Here is a 23,451-nt window from a genome sequence, read left to right as displayed (position 1 = left end):
ACTGTGCCTCTCTGACCTCACCCAAGGCCACAGCAGGCCATAGGTCTGGAAGAGCAGCGCTTGTGGAACCGGGAGTGGCAGTTGCTGGCTGGGGTAGTCGTGTGGGAGGTGGCGCGGCCATTCCTGCAGCCACAGGGAAGGCACCCCTTCAGCGCAGCCTCTGCTTCTCCGCGGTCTCGCACAGGCCGCCTTGGGACTGAGTGAGCCTGGCCTATCCACCTTACCCTTCATCCTCCTGCTGCCCGAGGTCCGGCACAGCACCCCCAGCAGGAGCCACCCCCGGCGACCTTTGCAGCATGACATGGCCTTGCTCAGAGGGGCCCCATGCTTGGGTCAAGGCCCTGCTGTCCCCATCTTTAAATTCTTCATAAGATTCTGAACCAGGGGCTCCCCATTCTGATTTTGCAATGGGCCTTGCGAGTTGGATAGCTGGTCCTGCTCAGACCCCACGAAGGCCCCAGGAAACCTCCCCAGTACGAGAATCTGAAGGAGACCACAGCGGAACGCGGAGGAGACCCCAGGAAGGCAGGAGTCTTAACCTCAGCTTGTGTTCACTGGGTCAAAGCACGCTTGTGGGCTGCGGGAAGCCGGAGAATGGGTCCGCGCATTTCTTTGGGTGATGTGAAGCGAGCGGGTTGCAATCAGTTTTGCAGTTCCCCCGCGAACCGAAACCCAATACCCTCTGAACGTGCCATTTCTTACGGGGAGGATCGCTGGCGAGGAGAGTCCGCCCAGCGGAAGCTCAGAAGGGGACCTAGTCTCTCTGTTCCTTAAGGTCTCTCCCACCGGCCTGCAAGCCTGAAGCCCCACCTGCACTAAGTCCTTCCATCCATCCTGCCCGTGAACCAGGGCCCTGCTCAAGGGCGCACGTGGTTTCTCCCTTCTCAAGAGCTTGCTGCCTCGGTTAGCGGCCCTTCCTCTCTTCTCCCACCTCCCTCCAGATTTCCAGCCCCCCCTTTCCTATGGCGCTGCCCTCAGGCTGCAGATGGAGGGGTCAGCGGTGGGGCGGCTCGGGCAAACTGCACTGCAAGTTCTCTCCTTTCCCGTCTGGCCTTGCCCTGACGCTGCCGAGCTCTCAGCGGCCTCCCTTTCCCTCCTCCTCTCCAGCTCTCTGGCTTCCATCCTCTCACCTGGTAGAACTGTCATTTCCAAGATGACCCATCAAGATTTAGAGTTTCATCGGCCTTGACCTTATGCAGGGTGGGCCACGGTATGATTTTGGGGGGCCCTGAGGCAACTGTTGCCTCTGGGAGCCCTCCCTCCATAAAGAAATACTAAAAATTATATTTTAAGACTATGTTATTATAAAGATAAGTATAGTCCAGCCTGGATTGTATTCATTTTTAAATTATTTTAAAAATACACTAAAACATTTTCATGGGTCCCTGAAGTATTCATGGCTCTAGGTTCTGTGCCTGCTGAGACTAATGGGGAAATCAGTCCCATATTGTAGAGCTGGGTAGAAACTAACAGAGTCTTCTTGAAATCTTTTTTTTTTCTGGGAAACCATACTATCTTTCTTTCTTTCTTTCTTTCTTTTTTGTCATTTGTAACAATATAGTTACAAAGATAATTTTAAGGAGGAAAATCTCACTCAATCCCGTATCCTAATGGCACTCTTTGTGATTCACTTCCTCGTCCAGATGGAAAGCTATTTTACATAGCGGACTGCTGCGTTTGTGCAGTTTTCCATTCTGTTTGTCCCATTTAATATCGTGTTGTTGAGGGCACCTTCTGTGTGTCTGCAGTAGTCTTCACAACCGTTCGCTGACTTATGGTGATTGACTTACTTTCCCCCTCTTTTGGTTTCCTGTTCTTTCTCGACTCTGCATTCTCTGGCCTTTGTATAGCATTTCTTCCCCCTTCCGTGGGTTTCATCGGAGCCATCTGGTCATTCCGAATAGCATTTCCCCTCCTCCCAGGTAGTCTCATTCATGGCTTCGACTGTCAGCCTCGCAGGGCGAAGGAAAAGGGGCTTTGCAGAAGGTTCTTCTCCATGGCAATCACTGTCCACAGTCTACCCACATGACCCGCCCGACCCCTTCCATGGCATGCTGCATTCTTTGGAGAACCAGCTAGGCCATGGGCCGTGGTTTTGTTAAACTCTACGGTCTAGTAAGGGGTCAGGGTGTCAGAGCCTGCAGCTACCTCAGGGACGACCCGGCCCAACTTCAGTATTTTATAGACAAGGAGACCGAGGCACAACGAGGTTCCTAGACTTGCTCCTGGTTAAGCAACCAGTGACCAGGGATTTGACTCTTTGTTCCTTGACCTCCTTCCTCAAGAGCACGCTTCCTGGAATTGTTGAGGAGGGTCTTTAATTTATATCACGGTACCACTAGAAAGTGAATTTATATGATGGAATTATATTTACACTTCGGTTGCGCGTTTTATCTGAACAGCATCTAATGGGAGGAGAAAGAAAGGCTCCACCACAAAGTTTTAGTGAAGCCCGTAGTCTGACGTCATCGGGATCATGCCAAGAGGAGTACCTAAGTGATTCATGTTCTATCCGGTGGTAACTTAACCTGTTCTGTTAAAGTTCGCTTTGTCTCTGTGGTCTGCTGAATCACTTACCGCTAAGGTTGTCAACAGTCAAATCAATTAAACTTACCTGTTCAGAGATAATGAGCAGACCAGTCTTTGTCCCAAAATAACCAGGCCAACACTGGTGCTAGCAACCTGCAGACAACAAAAGCGCTCGTTACTAAGGGGAATGAGTCTGTCTATTTTGGCTGCAAATACAATTTCTTATACTGGAAATACCAGAAGCTCCACTTTTCCTCGTATTGCTAGAGATACTAGGAAGAAGCAGATCTGAAAATGCTCTCTTGTGGGCAGGGAAACTAACTATAAACACTTTTTAAGAATCTCCCTTAAATTGCTCTATTTTTTCCTCACCTTTCTTCTCCATGTACTCTGTGTGTGTGTGTATGTGTGTGTATGTGTACGTGTGTGTGTGACATTTCGTGTAGAATCACTGTATTTGTCCCTTTCCATTGGGTTGTGTTTGGCCTCCCTCTGCTCAAATAACCTTGAATTCCACTGACTTATTTTGGGGAAAAACAAAAGAAAGTCAGTGATCGATGTAACTGCAGCTGAGGGAAGGGTGCGTAGGGCGTGGGGGAGGGGGAGAGCTGTTTTACCATGAGGGGTATGAGCACCGCCCCCCCCGCCCCGCCCCGTCCCACCCCTGTCCTCACCACTAACTGACAAATCAGACCTCACACTCCCAGACACTGAGCAGAGCCCTGTTGGTCAGTGGCCCGCTGTGGGAACGGGACGGGTCTCCCCAGGCCACCCTCCTGCGCCCACAGGCCTTACAAAGTCCATGGACACGATGGCTTCCGCGGTTGAGTTCTCGGTCTGGGCGAGGAGCACGATGGAGGCAGGGATGTCCAGGGTGAAGTTACCCGGCTGCAGACTGATTGCAGGAGGCTCCGTTGCCATGACCCGCACCATGAAGGGCTGGGACAGGAGGTAGATCTCCGCGATCTGCAAAGTTCAAAGAAAAAAGTGGAGACCAGGGAGCTGGGCTGATGGGAAATCACACGTTTGGGGTAGCCTGGGTGATTAAACTTTACGTCATGCTGTCAGAATAGAAATAAAGCTCTTTGGCAATTATACCACCACCGCACACAAGAAAAAATAATGACGGCTGACATTCACTGAGCTTATCTGAATTGTCTGGTTTAATCTTCACAAAATCCCTGTGGGCAGGTTCTATCAGAACCCCCTTTCATAGCTGAAGACAGTGAGCCTCTGGTTAAATAATTTCCTTCACTTCCAGATACATTAAAGAACAGGGATTCAAATCTAGGTGTGTCTCCAGGTCCTTGCTCTAGAATCAGGAAGCTCGGTGAGCATCTCTCTGTCCTTAAGAGCAAACCTGAGCCTTTCAGGACACTGTGTCCAATATTCAGGGGCTGAGAAGGCATGACATTAAGAGTTGCTTCACTAAGGGCACAGATATGGGCGCTATTCCCCCATTTCCCATTGAAGCTTATTAATTCAAATGTGTGGTGGAAACTTAGGGAAGGGACAGCTGATTTGTTTTGTAAACTTATGATGCCTTTAACAGTAACTTGTTTAATAAATATCTGTGGCTATTTTATTAAAAGAAAAAAAATATCTGAGGCCCCCAGCTGCAGAGTCAGATTACTGACTCTTGGTTTTGGCTCAGGTTGAGATCTCATGGTGGTGAGGTCAAGCCCTGCATCGGGCTGGCTCTCATCGCCAAGTCTGCTTAAGACTCTCCTTCTGCCCCTCCCCTGCTGCTCATGCTCACTCTCTCTAAAATAAATAAATCTTACCAAAAAAAGAAAACAAAATCTCTTCAGAATGGAAAGATGGACTCAGGTTTGGACCGAAAAGGAATAGAGAGAACCCACAAATCTTCCAGAAGTAACTGCCGTGAATCCAGATACACTACCAAGGAGTCAGGCTCCCAGTACTCACCCGGGAGAGCACATTGCCAAGGCCTTGAGAGTTTTGAACCAAATGGTTGGAAATCTGGAAAATCAAGATCATCGTGTTACTGTAATTTTTACCTGGGTTCTCTTTTAAGGGGAAAACCTAGCTTTCCTTGTATTTTTATGAATCATGAAGTTGTTACATCAACAAACAATTAGTGTTTAATAGTGGCCTATCATTTAATAGCCCAACCATAGGAAGTCTGAGGCTCAAAGAAGTGAAGTCACTTGCCCAAGGTCACACAGGAAGTACCTTCCTTTTCAGTAAGTGCCTTTTAACTGTGTAGGTCACCCACGTACGATCCATGCATAACCATCCTACAGTGGTTAACAAGAACCCTTGTATGTATTGCCCACCTCTTCAGAGGTTGCTGAGACAAAAAATACTTAAGTAATTTATCTTCACAAATGAGTGTTTTCCAGATCTGAAGCTAGGTTTCTCTAATTCTCAGCAGTCTGCAGTCACGGGTGCTGCCATACCTGGTATTCTGAACCCAAGTTTTAGAACCACTTGTATTATTAAGACCCATGGAATGAAAAGATTAATAGGCAATGCTTAATAAAAGTTGTTGGTTGGCTAGAGAGAATGTTCTCACCATGAAAGGGAGGGGCGTGGCAAAGAGAATCCATGAGTATGTGTCCTCTGGGTGGTCATTGTAGATAACTCAGTTGCAATTACCAACAGGACAAATACTGGTGCTGGCATTAAACCAGGCATGGCGATGATGATGATGGTAAGCAACACATAAAGAACACTTCCTCCGTGCCAGGCACGAATGCGTTCTGTATATTCAAACCTCTCTACTGTCCATATCGACCTTAGGAGTATGGAGTTATTATTCCCATTTTCTAAATGATGACACTCTGGCACAGAGAAGTTAAATACACTGAAGATGCCCAAAGTCACAGGTCATAAGTGGTGGAGGGGAGTCCTGGCATTATTTAAGATTAATCTAGAACCGTGGCCTGGTATCCTACACAATTGAAATTAGTAGACTTAGAAACCCAGCAACTCTCAAGATACTAAAAGCTTTCAGTTCACAATCCCTTTATTCATGACCTGCTAGGGCTGATAGTCTAAAAGGGCCCAGGAAATAGAAACCATGACATGAAATTCCCATAATGGACTTATAGTAAGACGAAATGCTGGTGCTGATGGTCCTATCCATGAACTCTCCTTACCTCTTTCATGGAGAGAGTGACATTGAAGGCCCCAGCTGTAAAGTAAGCAAAGGATGCAGACTTGAAGAAAAACTCGGAGATTCCAATATAGAGCATAGAGTCGTGGTGTTCTGGCAGCGCAAAAGGAACTGGTGAGAAGGGGGGGTCGCTGAGGTTGTCCAGGGGGTAGAATACGCCCTGTGGGAAAACAGAGAGAACAGCACTGAGAAGGTGGATCTGCTCATTCAGAATCAGACAAATACCAGAAACTCAGTAGGGGTTAAAACACAACAGGGCCTTTTGATTCCTTGACCGGTGACGATGGTCTGGCAGCTCTGATGAGTTCTTGAGCGTATGTGGACGTGTCTGTCCACTCTGGGCTGTAACCTTCTCTCAGAAGGCAGGTGTATTTTACCTGGACACACAGCTCTGCATAGTTCCTGAGGAGCATGTAGAGATGCCAAACCCTTGACCTTCGAACTCTGTGGCTGTTGAGCCTCTGGGGTGGCACAGAAAGCCTCAGAAGGACCCGGCGGGGCTGTCAATGGGTTAAAGCATTTCCCACGCATTCCTGATGCTGCCCTCAGTGGCTATAGGATGTTATTACAAGATGTCTTGAGTAACATTTAACTGATTTGAAAGACTCGAAGTGATTGAAATATAAGTCAGGGGTGCCTGGGTGGCTCAGTTGGTTAAGTGTCTGCCTTTGGCTCAGAGTCCTGGGATCGAGCCTCGAATCCATCTGGGCTCCCTGTTCAGCAGACAGTCTGCTTCTCCATCTCCATCCCCCCTTCCCCCAGCTCATGCTAGCTGCCTTTCTCTAATAAATACATAAATAAAATCTCTTTAAAAAAAAGATTTGACAGAGAGAGCACAGCAGGGGGAGCAGCAGGCAGAGGGGGAGGGAGAAGCAGGCTTCCCACTGAGCAGGGAGCCTGATGTGGGGCTGGATCCCAGGACCCTAGGATCATGACCTGGGCCAAAATCAGATGCTTAATAACTGAGCTACCCAGGAGCCCCTAAATAAATAAAATCTTAAAAAAAAAGAAAGAAATATAAGTCAATATGCACTTAAAAAAAAAAAACAAAAAACCAAAAACCCACAGTTACTAACCATGGGGCAAAACTAAATGTAAAGACAGGCTCTTTTCCAGAATCAGCAAATACCATTTTCATGTGCAAATGGCCCTGACCAAGGTCAAGAGGTCGACAGCCCTCAGTTAAAGTGGCTGACTAGACAGGAACAGGAGTGTCCGTATGAACAATCTGCTGATGGGTTGAGCCCCCCTTCCTGCTGCCTCTTAGCCTCAGACCTCAGACCTGACCCCACAGACACAATCATCATGATCCTTTCCTTAAGGCAGGCAGTCGTATGTTGGGCAAATCCAAACCATCATTTACTGATCAAGAAACTGCTGAAGGGTCTTTTGAAGGAACATGAGGGAATTGCTTGAAAGGACATTAAATTATTTGAAGGGTATTTAGTGATATTTCCTTCTGCATAGAATATTTGCTCTTTGAATACTGGCTGTTAAAAGCCAGGACGAGAATTTGGTGACGATAAAGTTACCTTCAAATTCAGCTCCATGTAATTCTCAGTTATCTCCGGAGAACTGATTAGGGAGTAGTCCAGGAGAGTATAGTTGTCAATCTTGGTTAAAACTAAATAACAAATAAAAGTGAAAATTCATATTTATTAAAGGTATAGGATAGCATCTGACTATGATCTATGCAGAGCAATATAATTTTAATTCTCTGTTATTTAAAATAATTATTCTTATTTCATAAGTAATACATAGTTACTTTTCAAAACCTGGGCTAAGTAGGTAAGTCAAAAGAAGAAAGTAAAACCCTCCCCCCGCCCCCGTTTTTTTTTTTTTAAGATTTTATTTATTTATTTGACAGAGAGAGATCACAAGTAGGCAGAGAGGCGGAATCATGACCTGAGCTGCAGGCAGAGGCTTACCCCCCTGAGCCACCCAGGCACCCCAATTCTTTCTTTGTATCATCATTTTCAGAGCACAGCAGGAGGCGAGGGGCTGCAGGAGGCAGGATTTCAGAGTCTGAGGCAGGTTGTATGCCCAGGAATGCAGTGCTTGGGAGTCAGACCCGGCCTGGGAGAGCAGCTTTCCTGGCCAGCATCACGTACTCTGTGATATGAAGACCTCCCCCCTGATCTAGAGCAAAACATCTGAGTAGCACACCTTCTCCTCTTGCACACCGGGCTGCTTTATTCCACAGAGGGTGGTAAGCAACAAGAAGAGACAAAGGGACTTGCCAAGGTGAGGGAACAGTAGTGCCCCATGTCACTATCGTTATTTTTTTTTTTAATGTATTTATTTGACAGAGGTCACAAGCAGGCAGAGAGAGAGAGAGAGAGAGGAGGAAGCAGGCTCCCCACCGAGCAGGGAGCCTGATGTGGGACTTGATCCCAGGACCCTGAGATCATGACCTGAGCTGAAGGCAGAGGCTTTAACCCACTGAGCCACCCAGGTGCCCCACTATAGTTTTTTAAAATGCTTTCAAATTCAGTCTGAACAGATCCCATCACCATGCTGTGAGGGGAGCAGGACCTGCCCATTTTAAATGATAATGAGGAGTGGACAGACAAGGGATGGTGCAGGGGAAAGAAGTGGAAGGGACTGGACCCCTCAGGGTTTAACGCAGTGCTGGTAAAGAAATAGGAATTCAATACACGTCTATTTGAATAAGTGGGTGGAAGTGGGGGGAGGGGAAGTTCTGCTAGGCGGGGAGGGCAGCACGGGCCCAGCAAGGGCATGGGGGCAGTAGAAGCAGTCTGATGGCAGGAGAGCAGAGAAAGGGACAAGATGAGGCTGAGACGGGTGGGCTGAGCCCGAGCGTGGGGGGCAGGTCTTGTAGTCCCTGTGAAAGCATTTGGACCTGATCCTGAGGCAGCAAGCAGCCACCGAAGGGGCTAGAACAGGGGGAGGAAAGGGCTAACTTGGTTGAGATTAGCATGATCATCCTGAAGAGGATGGATTTTGTGCGAGAGCGGGCGTTTCCCGTGGCTCTAGTTTGCAGAGGGTAAAGCCGGTAGGAGAGCTGGCCTATCTTACGTTGAAAAGTCAGCTGGCAGAGCACCAGAGTCTGAGGGCGGGAAGAGGACCGTCCCGAAGAGGCAGCCCGAGGACTCACCCTCTAGCATGCTGAGGTTGGCGTTCAGGGCTCCCACCTCACTCATGATAATGGGACAGAGCTGGCCATAAAAGGAATAAAAAAAATTGCAGGTTACCACATTGCACTATTTAGGGGTCTAGACCCTGCCAGCCAAGTCCTTCTGGTTAGGATCCATCCTCCCTTCGGCCTCCAGGACCTTCCCTCAAATTCACTGATGCCGGTGGGCCCCACACTCTGTGTGTATGCGAGCCACGTGCCACGTCAGGGAATGCGGGCTGAACTTGGGAGCAACCGGGACCACACCCAGTCAGCCCCGTGAAAGAATGAGCCCCTGGATTCTCTTTCTCGTGCGGTCACCCCGAGGACCTGCTGCTGGGCCTTTCCCGGCTGTGGGGACGCCACTGCCTCTGGGCGCAAGCTGGGACCCTCACTGTCCCACTCGGCTGGTTTGAGAGCCCAGTTGTGAGACCTCTGTTAGATCAGAACCCCTTCTGGAGTTAGACAAGCGATCTTGACTTGGACTCGAGCTTGTCTTTAGGAAGGAGGAAGTGTGCCAACATGGGTGGGCCACCGTGTGCCAGGCATGTGCTAAGCACTTGGCGTGGCGGTTACTAGCAGAGGCTTGGGAGCCTGGCCGCCTTGGGTTGACTCCCCTGGCACGTGATTTGTAGTCTGTTCTGTTCCCTCACTTGTAACAATTGTCCCTACTTCGTCATGCTGTTGTGAGCAGAAACAGAAGTAATCCACATACGGCCGCCCGCACACAGCAAACATTCAGTAAATGTCAGCTGTGCTGCTTGAACCCCATGTTAGCCTCATGGCAGTGCTGAGAGGGGGGCACCACAGCCCGCCCTTCACAGATGGGAACAATGATGTCTGGAGAGTTTTAGTGGGTTGCCAGGGGTTACATAACTGGGACTTGGAATCCAGCGAGCTGTGGTCTGAGCGCTCTTTTCTGTTTTCCCACGGCACAGAGGGCCTACCTGAAGCAAAGCGCCCCCGGCTCTAAGGCCTGCGCACGCTCCAGGCAAACTTAGCTAGTGGCTTCCTGTCTGAGGCCAGAGAACCACGCCTGGTTTCCAGCAGAGGAGCGGTGGCAAGTGTGGGGTCCCCCAGCCGGCAGGGCTTTCCCTGTCCCTCTCTGGCACGCCCGTGCGCCGGCGCTCAGCACCTGCCAGGTGAGCCTGGAAAAGCCCGGGCAACCTCGGAGTGCCCCGACCAGCTGGGCAAGCTCCTCGGACAAGCTGCCGAATGTATTTACACGTTGATTTCCTCACTGGCATTCATCAAGCACCCACTGCCTGCCCGGGAGGACTGGGATGGAGGCTTCCAGATACCGCTTCCACCCTCTCATTCCCCATCCTCCTCATCCTTCTCCTCATCTCCCCCCACATATGGGCAAAGCATCCAGAAATGGTCTGGCCTGGACTGGAAAGAGGGCACACAGCCAATTCCATCTCTCCCCTTCCTCAAACACCATGTTCTGGATTGGAGACACTTGTAATTTTGGAAGTTATCTTAACCGATACTGTTTCTTGGAAACACCCTTTCTTCTCTCCCATTCCTTACCTGTCAAAATTGTACTTATTCTTCAAGGCCCAGTTCAAGTCCTGCATCCTCTAAAAACTATCCCCCAGGAGACTTTCAGGCCCTTTCGACTGAATCTTTCCACTTCCCTGAACCCCTTTGGTTCAGTCTAATGACCATGTAATTACGTATTAAATCCAAATACTCATTCAGTCATTGTTCCACAAGCCTGAGTTGGGTTTACCTAAAAACATAATAAGTTTATTCCTATTTTATATCCCCAACAGCCTGTAGCCTCGTGCTGGGCACACAGTAGGTGCGCAATAAATAAACGCATGTGGGTTGTTTGCCCATCCTGTGCTGAGCACTCAAGGGAGGGAATACTGTTTCATTCATTCCTGCACCCCCAGCACCTACCACACTGGCACATGGTGGGCACTGGCGAAACTTAGTAAGGTGCAAGGGATAATGTGTGTGAAAGTGCCTTGGATGATGCCTGGCATACAACAGGTGCTCAATAAAGCTTTATTGACTAAGAATTAGGTAAAACATGGCAGAATGTTTTACTGTAGTTGTATCACCTCTAAAGACTTACCATTTCATTTAAGTTCTTTAAAATGGGTTTCTCCATGGGTTCAGCAAAGGAGTTGTACAGGACACTGGGGAGAAAAGAGAAAAAAACGGGCTTAATTCAGGAATCGAATCTGCCGGTGGTGAACCTCCTCAGGCTCTGCCGGGTAACCCCGTTCCAGACCAGCAACTGCCCATGATGCTATCGCTCACCTGAGGTCTCCGGAAAATGACACGTGGGCGTGGCTCACTTGGGCGTAACAGTCTTGGAGCTTCATGATTGGGTGACCAAAGTCGTTGCGGGCCAGGACAATGACACCAGTGAAGAAGACGCCAGAGAGAAACAGATCAGCTCCTCCTGTGTCTTGGCTGTTGAGAGAAAGTGCAAGGTTACCCAGGCCTGGGCAGGGGTGAGATGGGTCCTTTCTCTGACTACTCGCAGCCTCTAAGCTCCTGGAGGGAAGGACCTTTGTCACCAGGAACAGGTAGGAGCAGAGTAGGTGCTGAGCGTTTTACCAAACAAAAGACGTAATGAATATGGGAATGGGGACAGCTTTAGCTTAGCATTTTTATCCTGGGGGCTTGGCCCCCACGGTGGCCGAGCACGTATTAAGCACCATTCATGTACAATGCTTGTGTGGATGGAGAACATGGGGTAGGCTTATTTAGGTGGAGCACAGATAGGGACAGGACACTAGATGCAGTCTGTGAACTCTTTGAGGGACTGGAGTGTGTGCTACACACTCCATACCCGCAGGAGAAGCACATAGCATAAGCACTTAGTATGTGGCTGATGAGTCGGGAAAGAAATGAATGAATCCCGGAATCTATGTTACTTATGGGAGAATAAATACACCATTTCTTTACAGTGTACAAGTGTAGAGTTCTTGAGATGGGGATAAATGGTCCTTGGCTGGCACTCGATCAGTGGTTGTTGAATGACCAAGTCGATGAGTAGATGTTCTTTCTGGGGAACCAACTGGGGTAGACCTAAACATTACCCCATGACCGTGACTTCCACACAGAAGTTGGTCTTTGAGTAGTTGGTCTTTGAATTTGATCCCTCCTTTCTCTGAGAGTGCGCAAAGGCCTTTTGGTAGGGAGAGAATTGGGCTCCCAGTAACTTTTATCCTCTAATCTCCTTGTGAGGTAGGAAGGCCCATTTCCCATCAGTTGCCCCAAGGAGGGGGACGTGTGTGGAATGGCCCAAGAACACACAGTGACTTACTGAAGGTCTAAAATGTTGAGCACACGTCCATTGCTCCAATGGTCAGGGACTCCCAGCTCTTAGGAAGTCTTAAATGACAGTTTGCTCTGCCTTTAAGGGAAGGATGCTTCTCAGCCTCCCACTCTCCCCTGCCCAGACCCCAGCAGAGATATTCTGATTTAAATCTCTCCTGGAAAATTGTGCTCTTGAGAAAGATTGTTAGTGGCAGAGGGAAAGAAGCCCAATGTCAAAAACACCAGCTAAATTATGTACTTTCAATTTCGTTCCATTTCTCCCTAGAACAGCCACAGAAGCTTTGAGAGGAATACTTACAAGAGCGGAGACTTGACTTCCCAGTCGGTGCTGATGTTGGCGGTACCGTGGTTGGTCAGGGCCTTGATTCCCACCCCAGGCACAAAGGCTAATGAAGTATTTGGAAATGAGAAGGCATGGATTTTTATGCTGTAAAACAAAAACAGAGAGGTTAGCCCATGTCTTCTAGCGCATCTCTAAGTAAGGCAAAATCATAGAGGAGGTTTGTGGAACTCGCAAAAGCAATCATGACTTCCTATGGAGGAAGGAACCTCAGGTCGGAGGAGCTGTCTCAGGGCACTGCCTTCTTCTTCTTCTTTTTTTTTTCTGAACTCGTAACCCTAAGATCAAGAGTTAGATGCTTAACTGACTGAGCCCCCCAGGTACCTCTGGGTACTGCCTTCTAATTCCCCTTTAACACTTGCCAAGAAGCCCCTGGTATCTAATTGAGGGGGAAATGAGCAAGTATAGAAACAAATTTGAAAAAAATCAAATTTTTTTTAGCTTCATTAAAGACAGTATGAGGTACAACATTGCCATCATGGTTTTTCCCTTCAGCTGCTCCAGTGTTTCTCGGTGAGGGGGAATATTATTTTGGATGGGACAACTATTTGGTATAGAGGACTGTTATACACATCTCAGGGTACCTGGCTTATTCGCCAACTAAATGCCACTAGAGCCCCTCCCCCCCCATCATGGGACAATCACAAGGGCGCCTTCTTCATATTCCCAGATGTCCTCCATGTGGAGAGTATCTTCCCTGGTTTAGAAACTCAGAGTTTTACTTCCCCTAGAACTGTCTGAGCTGTCAATGGTAAGCAGGAGGCAACGGGCTGCATGGAATCTGTATAGGTAGACAGCTCATGTGCTAAGTGATTGCTCCCTGCCAGGCACTGCAATAAGCACTTTACATGCATTAGATCATTTTAATCCCCACAATAATCCCATGAGGTTGTTGCTGGTTTTGCAATCTGCAATCCAGAGATGAGAAGATATGGAACGTGGCTGAAGTCATATATAAGCGGTAGAACCAGACCTGGAGCCCTCCCCCATCTGTCTCAGATGGTTCCTAGCCAGTAGGCCATGCCACTTCATGCATTATGCAAGGGGCCCTTGACTTGGAGCTGAGTTTTGTGCTAGCCGTGCAACCCTGGGTGAGACATTAATCTCTTTTAGTTAGTCACCCAGAGGAAGGGTTACTCATGGGTACGTCGAGAAGACAAAATGAGATCATCTGCTTATAACTGTGGTATGGGAGGAAGGCATCGTTATGAACTAAGATTAAGAAAAACATAAAACATAAATGTGATGCTGATAACAAATGCTTATTTACTATTTCTTCTACTTTGCATCCTGTCCCACATGTCTTTGTTATACACTCTGAGTCCACTATGGGGAGAAGATGGTAGAAGTTCATTTAACAAATCTTGGAAATATTTTCAGTCTGATACGTATAGGTCTAATGCATTCTTTGTAGCCAAGCTATGGATATATCATTAAAGAAAATAATTTATTTTTTCTGGACATCTAGGTCATTTCCAGCTATTTCTGTGTTATAAACAATGCCATACTGAACATCCTCAAGCATGCTGTTCATGTGTGTGTCTTTCTAGTAAGGATGCTGAGAAGTGGGATTGGTAGGTCGAAGGGCATGCATTAAAAAAAAGGTCCTTGTAAATAGCCTTCTAAAATAGCTCTAATAGGGGCCCCTGGGTGGCTCAGTGGGTTAAGCCTCTGCCTTCAGCTCAGGTCATGCTCTCAGGGTCCTGGGATCCAGCCCCGCTTCGGGCTTTCTGCTCAGCAGGGAGCCCGCTTTCCCCTCTTTCTCTGCCTGCCTCTCTGCCTACTTGTGATCTCTCTCTTTCTCTCTCTCTCTCTGTCCAATAAATAAATAAAATATTAAAAAAATAAAATAGCTCTAATAAAAATGGTATATGAGCCACATATATAATTAAAAATTTAGTAACCACATTTAAAAAAGGGAAAAGAAACAGGTGAGAGTGATTTTATTAATATTTTTTTTAACCCAATATACCTAAAATAGTATTATTTCAACACATAATCAATATAATAATTATTGATGGGATATTTTGTTTTCTCTTTTTCAAAATAAGTCTTCAACATATTTTTTTTTTTTTACATTCATAATAAGACTCAGTCTGGACATTGAATTTCATCACAAGTCCTTGCCCTATATTTGGATTGGATAAAATTGCCAACAGAAGAAGTGCATTTCTATCCTCAAACTGTTCCATGCATACCTAAAAGCTTTTCAATAATTGACTTGAGTACTATTTTTTATTTTTAAATTAATTAAAATTAAATAAATAAAGCTTCACTGCCTCAGTTGCACTACTCCCATTTCCAATGCCCAATAGCCACATGTGGCTCCTGTGTGGGCAGCACAGGTCAAAGAGTATTGTACTCTACTCTCAATAACAATCTTCACCTACACATCATAATACATGTTTAACTCTGGATTTTTCTGCTGGGGCATTATCGTCACTGACTAAATAATTCATTTTGTAAACATATTATGTCCATCTCTCTTATTGGACATTAAGGGCAGGGGATATCTGTGTCCCTCACTACAATATCCCCTATGCTTAGAACAAAGCCTTGGTACCTAGTAGGTACTCAATAAATACTTATTGAATGGCCGCCTCTATTAGCAACTAGAGCATTTGCTAGGAGCTTTTCCTAGATCACATTCTTCTCCCCATCCCCCCAACCCTTCCAAAAAACTCATGGTTTTATAGAATGGTACCCTTGATAACATGGAAAGTATTACTCCAAAGGGTTAGAGCAGCAGGGAATTATCACTGGACTGCTAAAGCCTTGGGGGCAAATTGTGAATCACAGATAATTGCTTATAAAATCCTGACTCTGCTTTACCTTCAAGACTGAGCTGAAAATGACAATGATGTTCTCTCCCTGAATCGCACTTTGGGGCTTTTGGGGGCAACTACGACGGCCAGCTGCTATCTGAACATCCATTCCTCCTTCTTGGGCAACTACGACGGCCAGCTGCTATCTGAACATCCATTCCTCCTTCTTCTGAATCCCTGAATTTGTTCAGGATGACAAAGATATCTGCTTGGAAAATGAATTTTCCAGTCTCTCTGGCTAATACTATTAAGTATGGTCATAAGACTACGGCAAATCCGTCCATTATTGAGTCCTCTTATTTCTTCTTGGGACTGGAATATGGGTTTGATGGCTGAGCTGCGGTGGCCATACTGAGCCACGAGACAAACGTGAGGACAGAAGCCAGCACTGAGGGGGGTGGGGCAGAGAAATACAAAAAGGCTGGGTTCAGATAAAATGGTGGGCTTCCATAGGATCTCTCTATCCTTTATTTTTCTTCTTCTTCTTCTTCTTTTTAATGTAGGGCTGAGATCAAGACCTGAGTGCAGATCAAGAGTCAGACACTTAACCGACTGAACCACCCTCTATTCTTTCTTTCGACCTTCTTATTTGTGGCCCATTTCTATAACCTCTGATATCTCAACTATGCATCGCTAACGTAAGGGAAGCCTTGCTGAGGGTAGATTTGGTTTTGAGACTGTGACTGAATCCTGTATCTAGGTTTAAGGGGTGGAGGCAGCGATGGGCTGGGTAAAAATTTCTCTTCTTATTCAAGGGGCAAGGAGTTCTCCTTTTAGGAAAGAGGCAAGGACATCGAGACTCTGAGCAGATTCACCAGGTGCCACAACAAGTGTGCAGTAGGGGTAGGACTTGGGCCCAGGTGTTCTGACCCCAATCCTCCACTCTTTGTCAGCTTTGTGACCCCTCTTTCTTGAGGTCACTCACCTGATAAACCCCTTACCAAAAATGGGTTAAATTCTACACTGCACGTCCCTGGTGTTACACCAGAACACCGAGGGCATAGCCACAACCCGAAGGTTTTAAAGAATAATTTCACTTGCTAAAAATACTCTTCTACTTACTTTGAAAAATTGTAGTTCACATAATCAACCTTCAAAAATTCCAGAGATTCAGAGCCTTCTAGGTCTGGGATCTTTTTTTCCTTAACCATTTGCTCAATCATCTCCATCCCAGCTAGAACGCCTATGAAGGAAAGAAAGCATTTACTGGTAATGACGAAGATGACAGGCTTACTACCTACCTGTGCTCTCTCCCCCTACCTGTGCTGCTCCCCCTACCTGTGCTCTCTCCCTCTCTGTCAGATGAATAAATAAAATCTCAAGAAAAAAATAAAGCCTGTCCTTCCCCACCACCCCACGCCGCATCTCTACAGATGGTCCCATCTGGTCCTCACATCATGACGGGGGGGGGGGGCACCATTATGGTCATTCTCCCTGTTTTCCAGATGAGAAACCCACTGGGCCAACCCTATATATTGAGGAAAGGGGCAGAATTGAGACCCATACCCGTGGGAACTGATTAGATCTGTTCTTTTAGTTGCTTTGATCTTGAGAGTGGAATAAACACTTCTCACAACTTCAATAACGTTACAAGATTTCTATTTCTGATCCATATTTCTGCGCATATAAGTATATCAGTACAGTAACAAGATACACACATACATACACACATGTAGACATGTGGATACTGACATACATTCCCGGCGTGTATTTCTCAGTATAGAGCCAGCTCATACGGCAATTGTGCAACATGGGCCAACCTTAGATTCGCTGTTCCAGATGAGGTACTGGCAGCAAGGAGTTGCCCCAAACTGTCTTTCCTTCCTCCTCCCCTCCCTTCCTTCCCTCCGTCCTTCCTGTGTGTCTTTTTTGGTGCAGCAGGTGAGGTGTTTCCTGGTCACGCTTAGGAGTTTCTGAGTTAGACTAGCAGTACTTGGGCTGACTGCTTTAGTTAAGAAGGGATTGGAGTGAATCTATCTGCCTGTACTCGGCTAATCTTGGGCCAAGATTTATAGGATAGAATTAGGCCCACACACTTTGATTTCCCAGTTCCTTTCCCATACACAATCTGCCCTCACCCCAGCTCTGCTCAACATTTTTCCCTCCCCAAGTTTATAAACATCTCTGAAGGAGTTTTACTTAATCTTTCAGTGTCCCGGGCTCCTTTTTGCATGTAATGAAAATATGGAGCCTCTCTCAAGAAAAATTCCCAATCATCATCTATAGTAAACTTGGCGCACAATTTTAGGGGATTCTTAGTTCCTTTTGGAATTAAGCCCTTTCTGAAGTTCTAAGGTGCTACTTTCACTCTCCCATCTCCTCCCCTCTAGCCTATGATGTATCCTTCTTTACAGCAGAGATGTTCATGGTATGTGCATGAGGGGGTACAGGGGATAGGAGGTGGGGAGAGAATGAGTATCTGCGGTCAAGTTTGGACAGACCTACCATCAAGGTGATTGTTTTTTGGACAGCACTTCCTTCCCAGCTGTCTTAGCAGTCTCCACATCATTCTACAGGAGAGCTTGCCTCAGTCATGAGACAGTCCAATATGAGCTTGGAACTCATATAAACTCCACCTCGGAGGCTGTAGCCTGGCTTCTGGAAGCCCTTGACTTACCATAGTCCAGGGCCTGCTGAGTAACCCTGGCCTTGATTCCAGGGTAAACGGTCTGGGCAGATGAGATGTAGAGATTCCACAGGAAGAAACATCCCCAGAGGAGTTGGACTGCCTTTGTATGCATCTGCAATTAACCAACATTTATGGTTCCTTTACTATTTTTGACTTTTCGTTGGTCAATTCCATACAGTTTTCTATGATTTCTTGTTTCATTGCTCATTGCCAAAACTCGCTCTTTCCACCCATCAGTCCATATATCCATCCATCCATCCATCCATCCATCCATCCAACCATCCATCCATCCAACCATCAATCCATCCATCTATCCACCCATCCAGTAATCATTTATTGAACACATCAGAACATGTGCTAGGTGCTGAGGATGCAGAGATGACCTCTGTGTGTCCTTGGCTTCTGTTTCTCACAGATTAGTGGGTGAGTCAGACACACACACAGATGATTATGACTCAGGACAATACAATACAATGCAATGCAACCCAAGAGACTTACTGTAAATGTAACACTGCTGATACGTCTTGGGAAGGATAGAGGATGGGGATGTGGGATTTTAGACCGCTTCAGAACACGAGTTGGTAGTTTAGAAAGGTGGCTTTAGGGATGTGAAACAATCAGTCATCTGCTTAGAGACCCTTAATGACTCCCCTTTGCCCACAGGACAGGGTTTAAGCTCGCAGCCCAGTGGCAAGGCCTTGCCCCATCTACACTTGCACCTCCTCAAAGACTTCCTTCTTTAACACACATGCCAGGATCACCCCAGAATCTAGTACAATGCCCGGCATGCCGTAGATACACATATACAAAATCTTAAATAAACATCTCCAAGGAGAGGGACCACATCTCTCTCTCTCTCTTTTTTTTTGCTGTTATATTGCTGGTGCTTGGCATATATTAAATATTCAGTGTATACTTATTAAATGAATGGACTCAATGAATTAATGACAGTCTATTTTCTTTCCCTTTCTTCCTTCTTACTTTCCTTCCTTCCATTCCTCCCTCCTTCCTTCCTTCAAGTAGGCTCTACACCCAGCATGGAGGCCAATTTGGGGCTTGAACTTATGACCCTGAGGTTGAGACCTGAGCCGAGATCAAGAGTTGGATACTCAAATGACTGAGCCACCCCTGTGCCCCTCAGCCCATTTTCTTGATGAATGAAGCACAAGTTACCCATAGCAATGGTGACATGGGTTTCTTTTAATGACAGGCGAGTGAGTAATATGTTCACGGGCCTTGTTTCTAGTTCTGGCAGTTTGCAATCTGGGTGAGCTACCATTGCTGGGTTCATACGTGTCAAAGACCCACAGGTGACAGATTCCCACTGAGTTCACATACAAACATGAAACAAGTCAGGGAACTATTTGTGGGGGTGATGAAGGAAGAGGAAGTTGTGGGAGCCATGCGAAGGGAGGGGTCAGGCCAGGTGGGCAGGGAAGGATTCAAAGAAGGGCTGGGATTCAGGAACAGTCTGGATGAAGGAAACGATCGTTTCAAGAGGTGTCTCTGGGGTGCTGGGCCAAAAAAAGAAAGAGCTTTGATAAAGGGGGTTGTGTGGGCTTTATGGATAGGCCGTAGAGATAGGAATGGAATGTGTAGACAAAGGGGTGTTCCAGAGAATTTACTTGAGCGGAACAAAGCAGTCTGACCAGGGAGAGGAGTATCCGTGCAGGGCTGTGACTAGCCTATCTTGGCCTTCTGTATGGAATGGGAAAAAGTTCCCTTTGGAGATATACCAGCCTTCTGGCACAAAGTGGGGCAAGCAGAAAATGTTTTTTTTAAAAATCCCATACCATGTGCCTGGCTAGCTCAGCTGGTAGAGCATGAGACTCTTAAAAACCCCGTATCAGTGTGCCCAGTTGGTAGGGAAAGCAAGGGCTGCCCTACTCACCCCTTGGGCTAGCATTTTTTTTTTTAATATTTAGATTTTATTCATTCATTTATTTTTGAGAGAGAGGGAGGGAGAGAGAAAGAGTGAGGCTCTTGACACAGGATTTGATCCTATGACCCTGAGATCATGGCCTGAGCCAAAACCAAGAGTAGGACACTTAACCCACTGAGCCACCCAGGCACCCCATGGGCTGTTTTGCATTTTGGCTAGTATACACATTGCCCAATTTATACAGGGGACTTATGTATAGATTAGTGAATGTTCATCTGGGTATTTTGCTGGAGGGTCATGAGGCTGAGACTTGGGGTCTGGACTTGTCTGTCTGGTGGTGTATCCGTCCACCTTCAGGTATGGAAGGGGCTAGGTCAGTCAACTTGCTTACATTCCTCGTCTGGTCTCCCAGGAGCCCTCTGTTCAGACCAACTGGACTCTTAGTCCTTAAACACTCACCTTGCTTCCTGCCTAAAGCCTGCGCTTATGCCGTTCATCTTCACCTGAGCCCGCAGAAACCCTGCACCTCCTTAAGGTTCATTTTAAATACAGCCTTCTCTAAGTTAATCACATTTCCTTCAGAATCCTTGGTCAAAACAGATACTTATTCATGTGTTTATATTTATTTTCTCATGTGCTCTCTGTCTCCTCTGTGAGAATGTAAGTGCCATGACGGCAGAGACCTTCTTTAATTTGGAGGCTCTAGAGCCTGGCTTGGTGTCTCAAACATAGAGTGACTGATAATTATTGGTAGAATGACTCAATGAATCATAAATTAAGGAAGAACCCTTACCTCGCTCTGCATTATTATTATTTTTTAAAAGATTTTATTATTTATTTGGCAGAGAGAGAGATCACAAGTAGGCAGAGAGGCAGGCGGCGGGGAGGGCAGGAGAAGCCTTGGGAGGACTGGTCAGTGTGGCTGGGGTACTGGAAATGGGGTGGGAGACTCAGAGTATTGACTATTTACTATTAGAAATGGGGGCATTTTGGGGCACCTGGGTGGCTCAGTGGTTTAAAGCCTCTGCTTTCAGCTCAGGTCATGATCCCAGGGTCCTGGGATCGAGCCCCACATTGGGCTCTCTGCTCAGCGGGGAGTCTGCTTCCTCCTCTCTCTCTGCCTGCTTCTCTGCCTACTTGGGATCTCTGTCTGTCAAATAAATAAATCTTAAAAAAAAAAAGAGAAAGAAAGGGGGGCATTTTAATATCTTAAGACTGCTGCGGTCTTAGCATTCAGTATGCTGTTTCAGCCCTACAGTGTTGGTCTGGGTATACTGGACAATGTGCAGAAAGACCTGGGCAGTGCTGGGGGCAGGGCTATGGAGTGGTGGCTTGGGGATGGTCGGGTGCAGAGAACATCAAGGGAAGCAGGGAGCAATGACAATAAGAGCCAAGGGGGCGGGGCTGGGGTAGGAGACCCGTCTCTGGTTGGGCAGCAGGTGATCTGAGGGAGGAAATGTGAGGAGTGGGTAGCAAGCAAGGGGCAGGGTGATACTAACATCTTACACTCGGAATGGATGTCGAAGCTAGGGCCAGTTGCCACCATCTGTGCTAGGCCCTCCTTGGTCCTTGTTATTCTGGGTTTGGGGGGTGTGTGGTCAAGGGGTCCTGGAGAAGGGGATAGAGATGGATGAGACTATGGGAGTCAGGGCAACACTCCTGGGGCTGAGATTAGTGGCTATTCACCAGCTGATATGAAAGTATGTCCACATTTTAACAAATGGTGAAGCCATACGGATGTGCATTCACACTGACATTGCTGTGGGCAAAGAATTGTAAATGATGCATCAGGCCAAGGCAGGCATGAGAGAGATTTTCTTTTTTTAAAAGGAAAATATCTTCATAGCAGTGAAATGTGGTGGGAAAAAAATTAGACCAAAAAGTTTGTACACATTAGACTGTATATCACAATTAAGGTTGACGTGATCTCTCTGCCGGCATGTAACTAGGATCTCAGTAAGTATTTGCTAACTGACCAACTGACTGGGTTACAAGATTCTGGTTAACTAAGAAAGGTTCTAGAAGAGTGTTCAAATGGGGGAGAAAACCAAACCATCATAAAAATAACTCCATTTCTACAGTGAAAAAGCATAAAAACCAGAACAGAGCTATTACTTGTTAATGGAGTAACAAGTAAAATAATGAATTTGTATACACACACACACACACACACACATACACTCTTACCATTTACACAACCCACAATCATCCTTGGAGACAGATGTTACTATAATTCTACCTCCCTCTCAGGCATGTGAACACAGAGACTTGGAGAGTCTGAATGACCTGTCCGAGACCACACAGTAAGTCAGGCACCTGGGAACCACACCTTGCTCTTCTGGTTCCCAATTCTAGTGTTTATGAAGTTAATTGCTTGATAAGTGCTAGATTTTTCATTTTCTTCTGGGAACATTAGGAGATGCTTGATGCCATCTTCTATGTGGAAAAAAAAAATCAGGAAGCATCTGGAGATTTTCAAGTGTCGAAGTGCAAATCCTTTTGTATTTTCTTGGGCACAAATGGAAGTTTAATGTCCTTCCAGCAGCAAAAATCTATTTTCCCGTCTTCAGTGAAGGGAGTATCTGAAATGGTCTACACTGATGGAGATCCAGGAACTCAAAATTGCACATAGAAAAAGATATTTTTCCTCTAGAAATTTTATGAGTGAATGAAATTACGGGGCTATAAAAGGATTGCATGTAACTTTCGGCTGAATTGTTTGTTAGGATGATAATTTATAGGCAGAGGAGGGAAGGAACTTTGTCAAGCAAGGAGATGAGTCCTAAAAGGTTAAGTAATTTGGCTGACAAATAAGGGCAGGATGAGTTGCCTATGAAAAGGAGGGATCCGGGGCACCTGGGTGGCTCAGTGGGTTAAAGCCTCTGCTTTCAGCTCAGGTCATGATCCCAGGGTCTTGGGATCAAGCCCCACATTGGGCTCTCTGCTTGGCAGGGAGCCTGCTTCCTCCTCTCTCTCTGCCTGCCTCTCTGCCTGCTTGTGGTCTCTATCTGTCAAATAAATAAATAAAATCTTTAAAAAAAAAAAAAAGAAAAGAAAAGGAGGGATCCAAGATGACTTAAAAACCCTGCCCACAAGTTACCTATTTTGTTGTGTCTAAGGAATTGTTTCTTTCACGATTCAAAGCCTCAGAAATCATTACCTTTCCATACCAATAAATGGACAGAATAACCCTCTAAATTAGATGGTGCTGCCATAACCACATTTTTTTCTAGTCATGTCTTTGAGGCAAGGGCAACAAAAGCAAAAATAAATTATTGGGACTTCATCAAAATAAAAAGCTTCTGCACCATGAAGGAAACAATCGACAAAACTAAAAGGCAGCCTATGGAATGGCAGAAGATACTTGCCAATGACATATGCAGTAAACGGTTAGCATCCTAAATACGTAAAGCCCTTATACAACTCAACACCCCAAAACCTTACAATAATCCAATTTATAAATAGGCAGGAGACATGAACAGACATTTCTCCCAAGGAGACACCCAGACACCCCACAAAACACATGAAAAGGTGTTCAACATAACTTATCATCAGGGAAATGCAAATCAAAATTACAGTGAGATATTACCTGACACCTGTCATAATGGCTAAAATCAATGATACAAGAAACAATAAGTGTTGGCAAGGGATGTGGAGGCAAAGGA

The 23,451-nt window shown here is 46.3% G+C and overlaps 1 protein-coding gene across 4 annotated transcripts in view; it reads right to left on the bottom strand.

Moving 5' to 3' along the window:
• BPIFC (BPI fold containing family C) overlaps positions 1-23,451 on the bottom strand; it is a 43,580-nt gene that overhangs the window by 13,190 nt on the left and 6,939 nt on the right. For all 4 annotated transcript variants that reach the window (XM_059404619.1, XM_059404617.1, XM_059404618.1 and 1 more), the window contains 11 exons: positions 17,893-18,016; positions 16,338-16,458; positions 12,409-12,537; positions 11,082-11,237; positions 10,894-10,957; positions 8,790-8,850; positions 7,204-7,295; positions 5,655-5,831; positions 4,459-4,512; positions 3,325-3,495; positions 2,615-2,682 (listed from right to left, as the gene is read on the bottom strand). In XM_059404619.1, coding sequence (XP_059260602.1) covers positions 2,615-2,682; positions 3,325-3,495; positions 4,459-4,512; positions 5,655-5,831; positions 7,204-7,295; positions 8,790-8,850; positions 10,894-10,957; positions 11,082-11,237; positions 12,409-12,537; positions 16,338-16,458; positions 17,893-18,016 — 1,217 coding nt within the window. The remainder of the gene's footprint in view (positions 1-2,614; positions 2,683-3,324; positions 3,496-4,458; positions 4,513-5,654; positions 5,832-7,203; positions 7,296-8,789; positions 8,851-10,893; positions 10,958-11,081; positions 11,238-12,408; positions 12,538-16,337; positions 16,459-17,892; positions 18,017-23,451) is intronic.

The sequence above is a fragment of the Mustela nigripes genome, chromosome 6, assembly GCF_022355385.1.
Source record: "Mustela nigripes isolate SB6536 chromosome 6, MUSNIG.SB6536, whole genome shotgun sequence".
In the NCBI taxonomy this organism is placed as follows: domain Eukaryota; kingdom Metazoa; phylum Chordata; class Mammalia; order Carnivora; family Mustelidae; genus Mustela; species Mustela nigripes.
The sequence above is the reverse complement of the archived record's forward strand: the minus strand, read 5'-3'. Positions and strand labels throughout refer to the sequence as shown.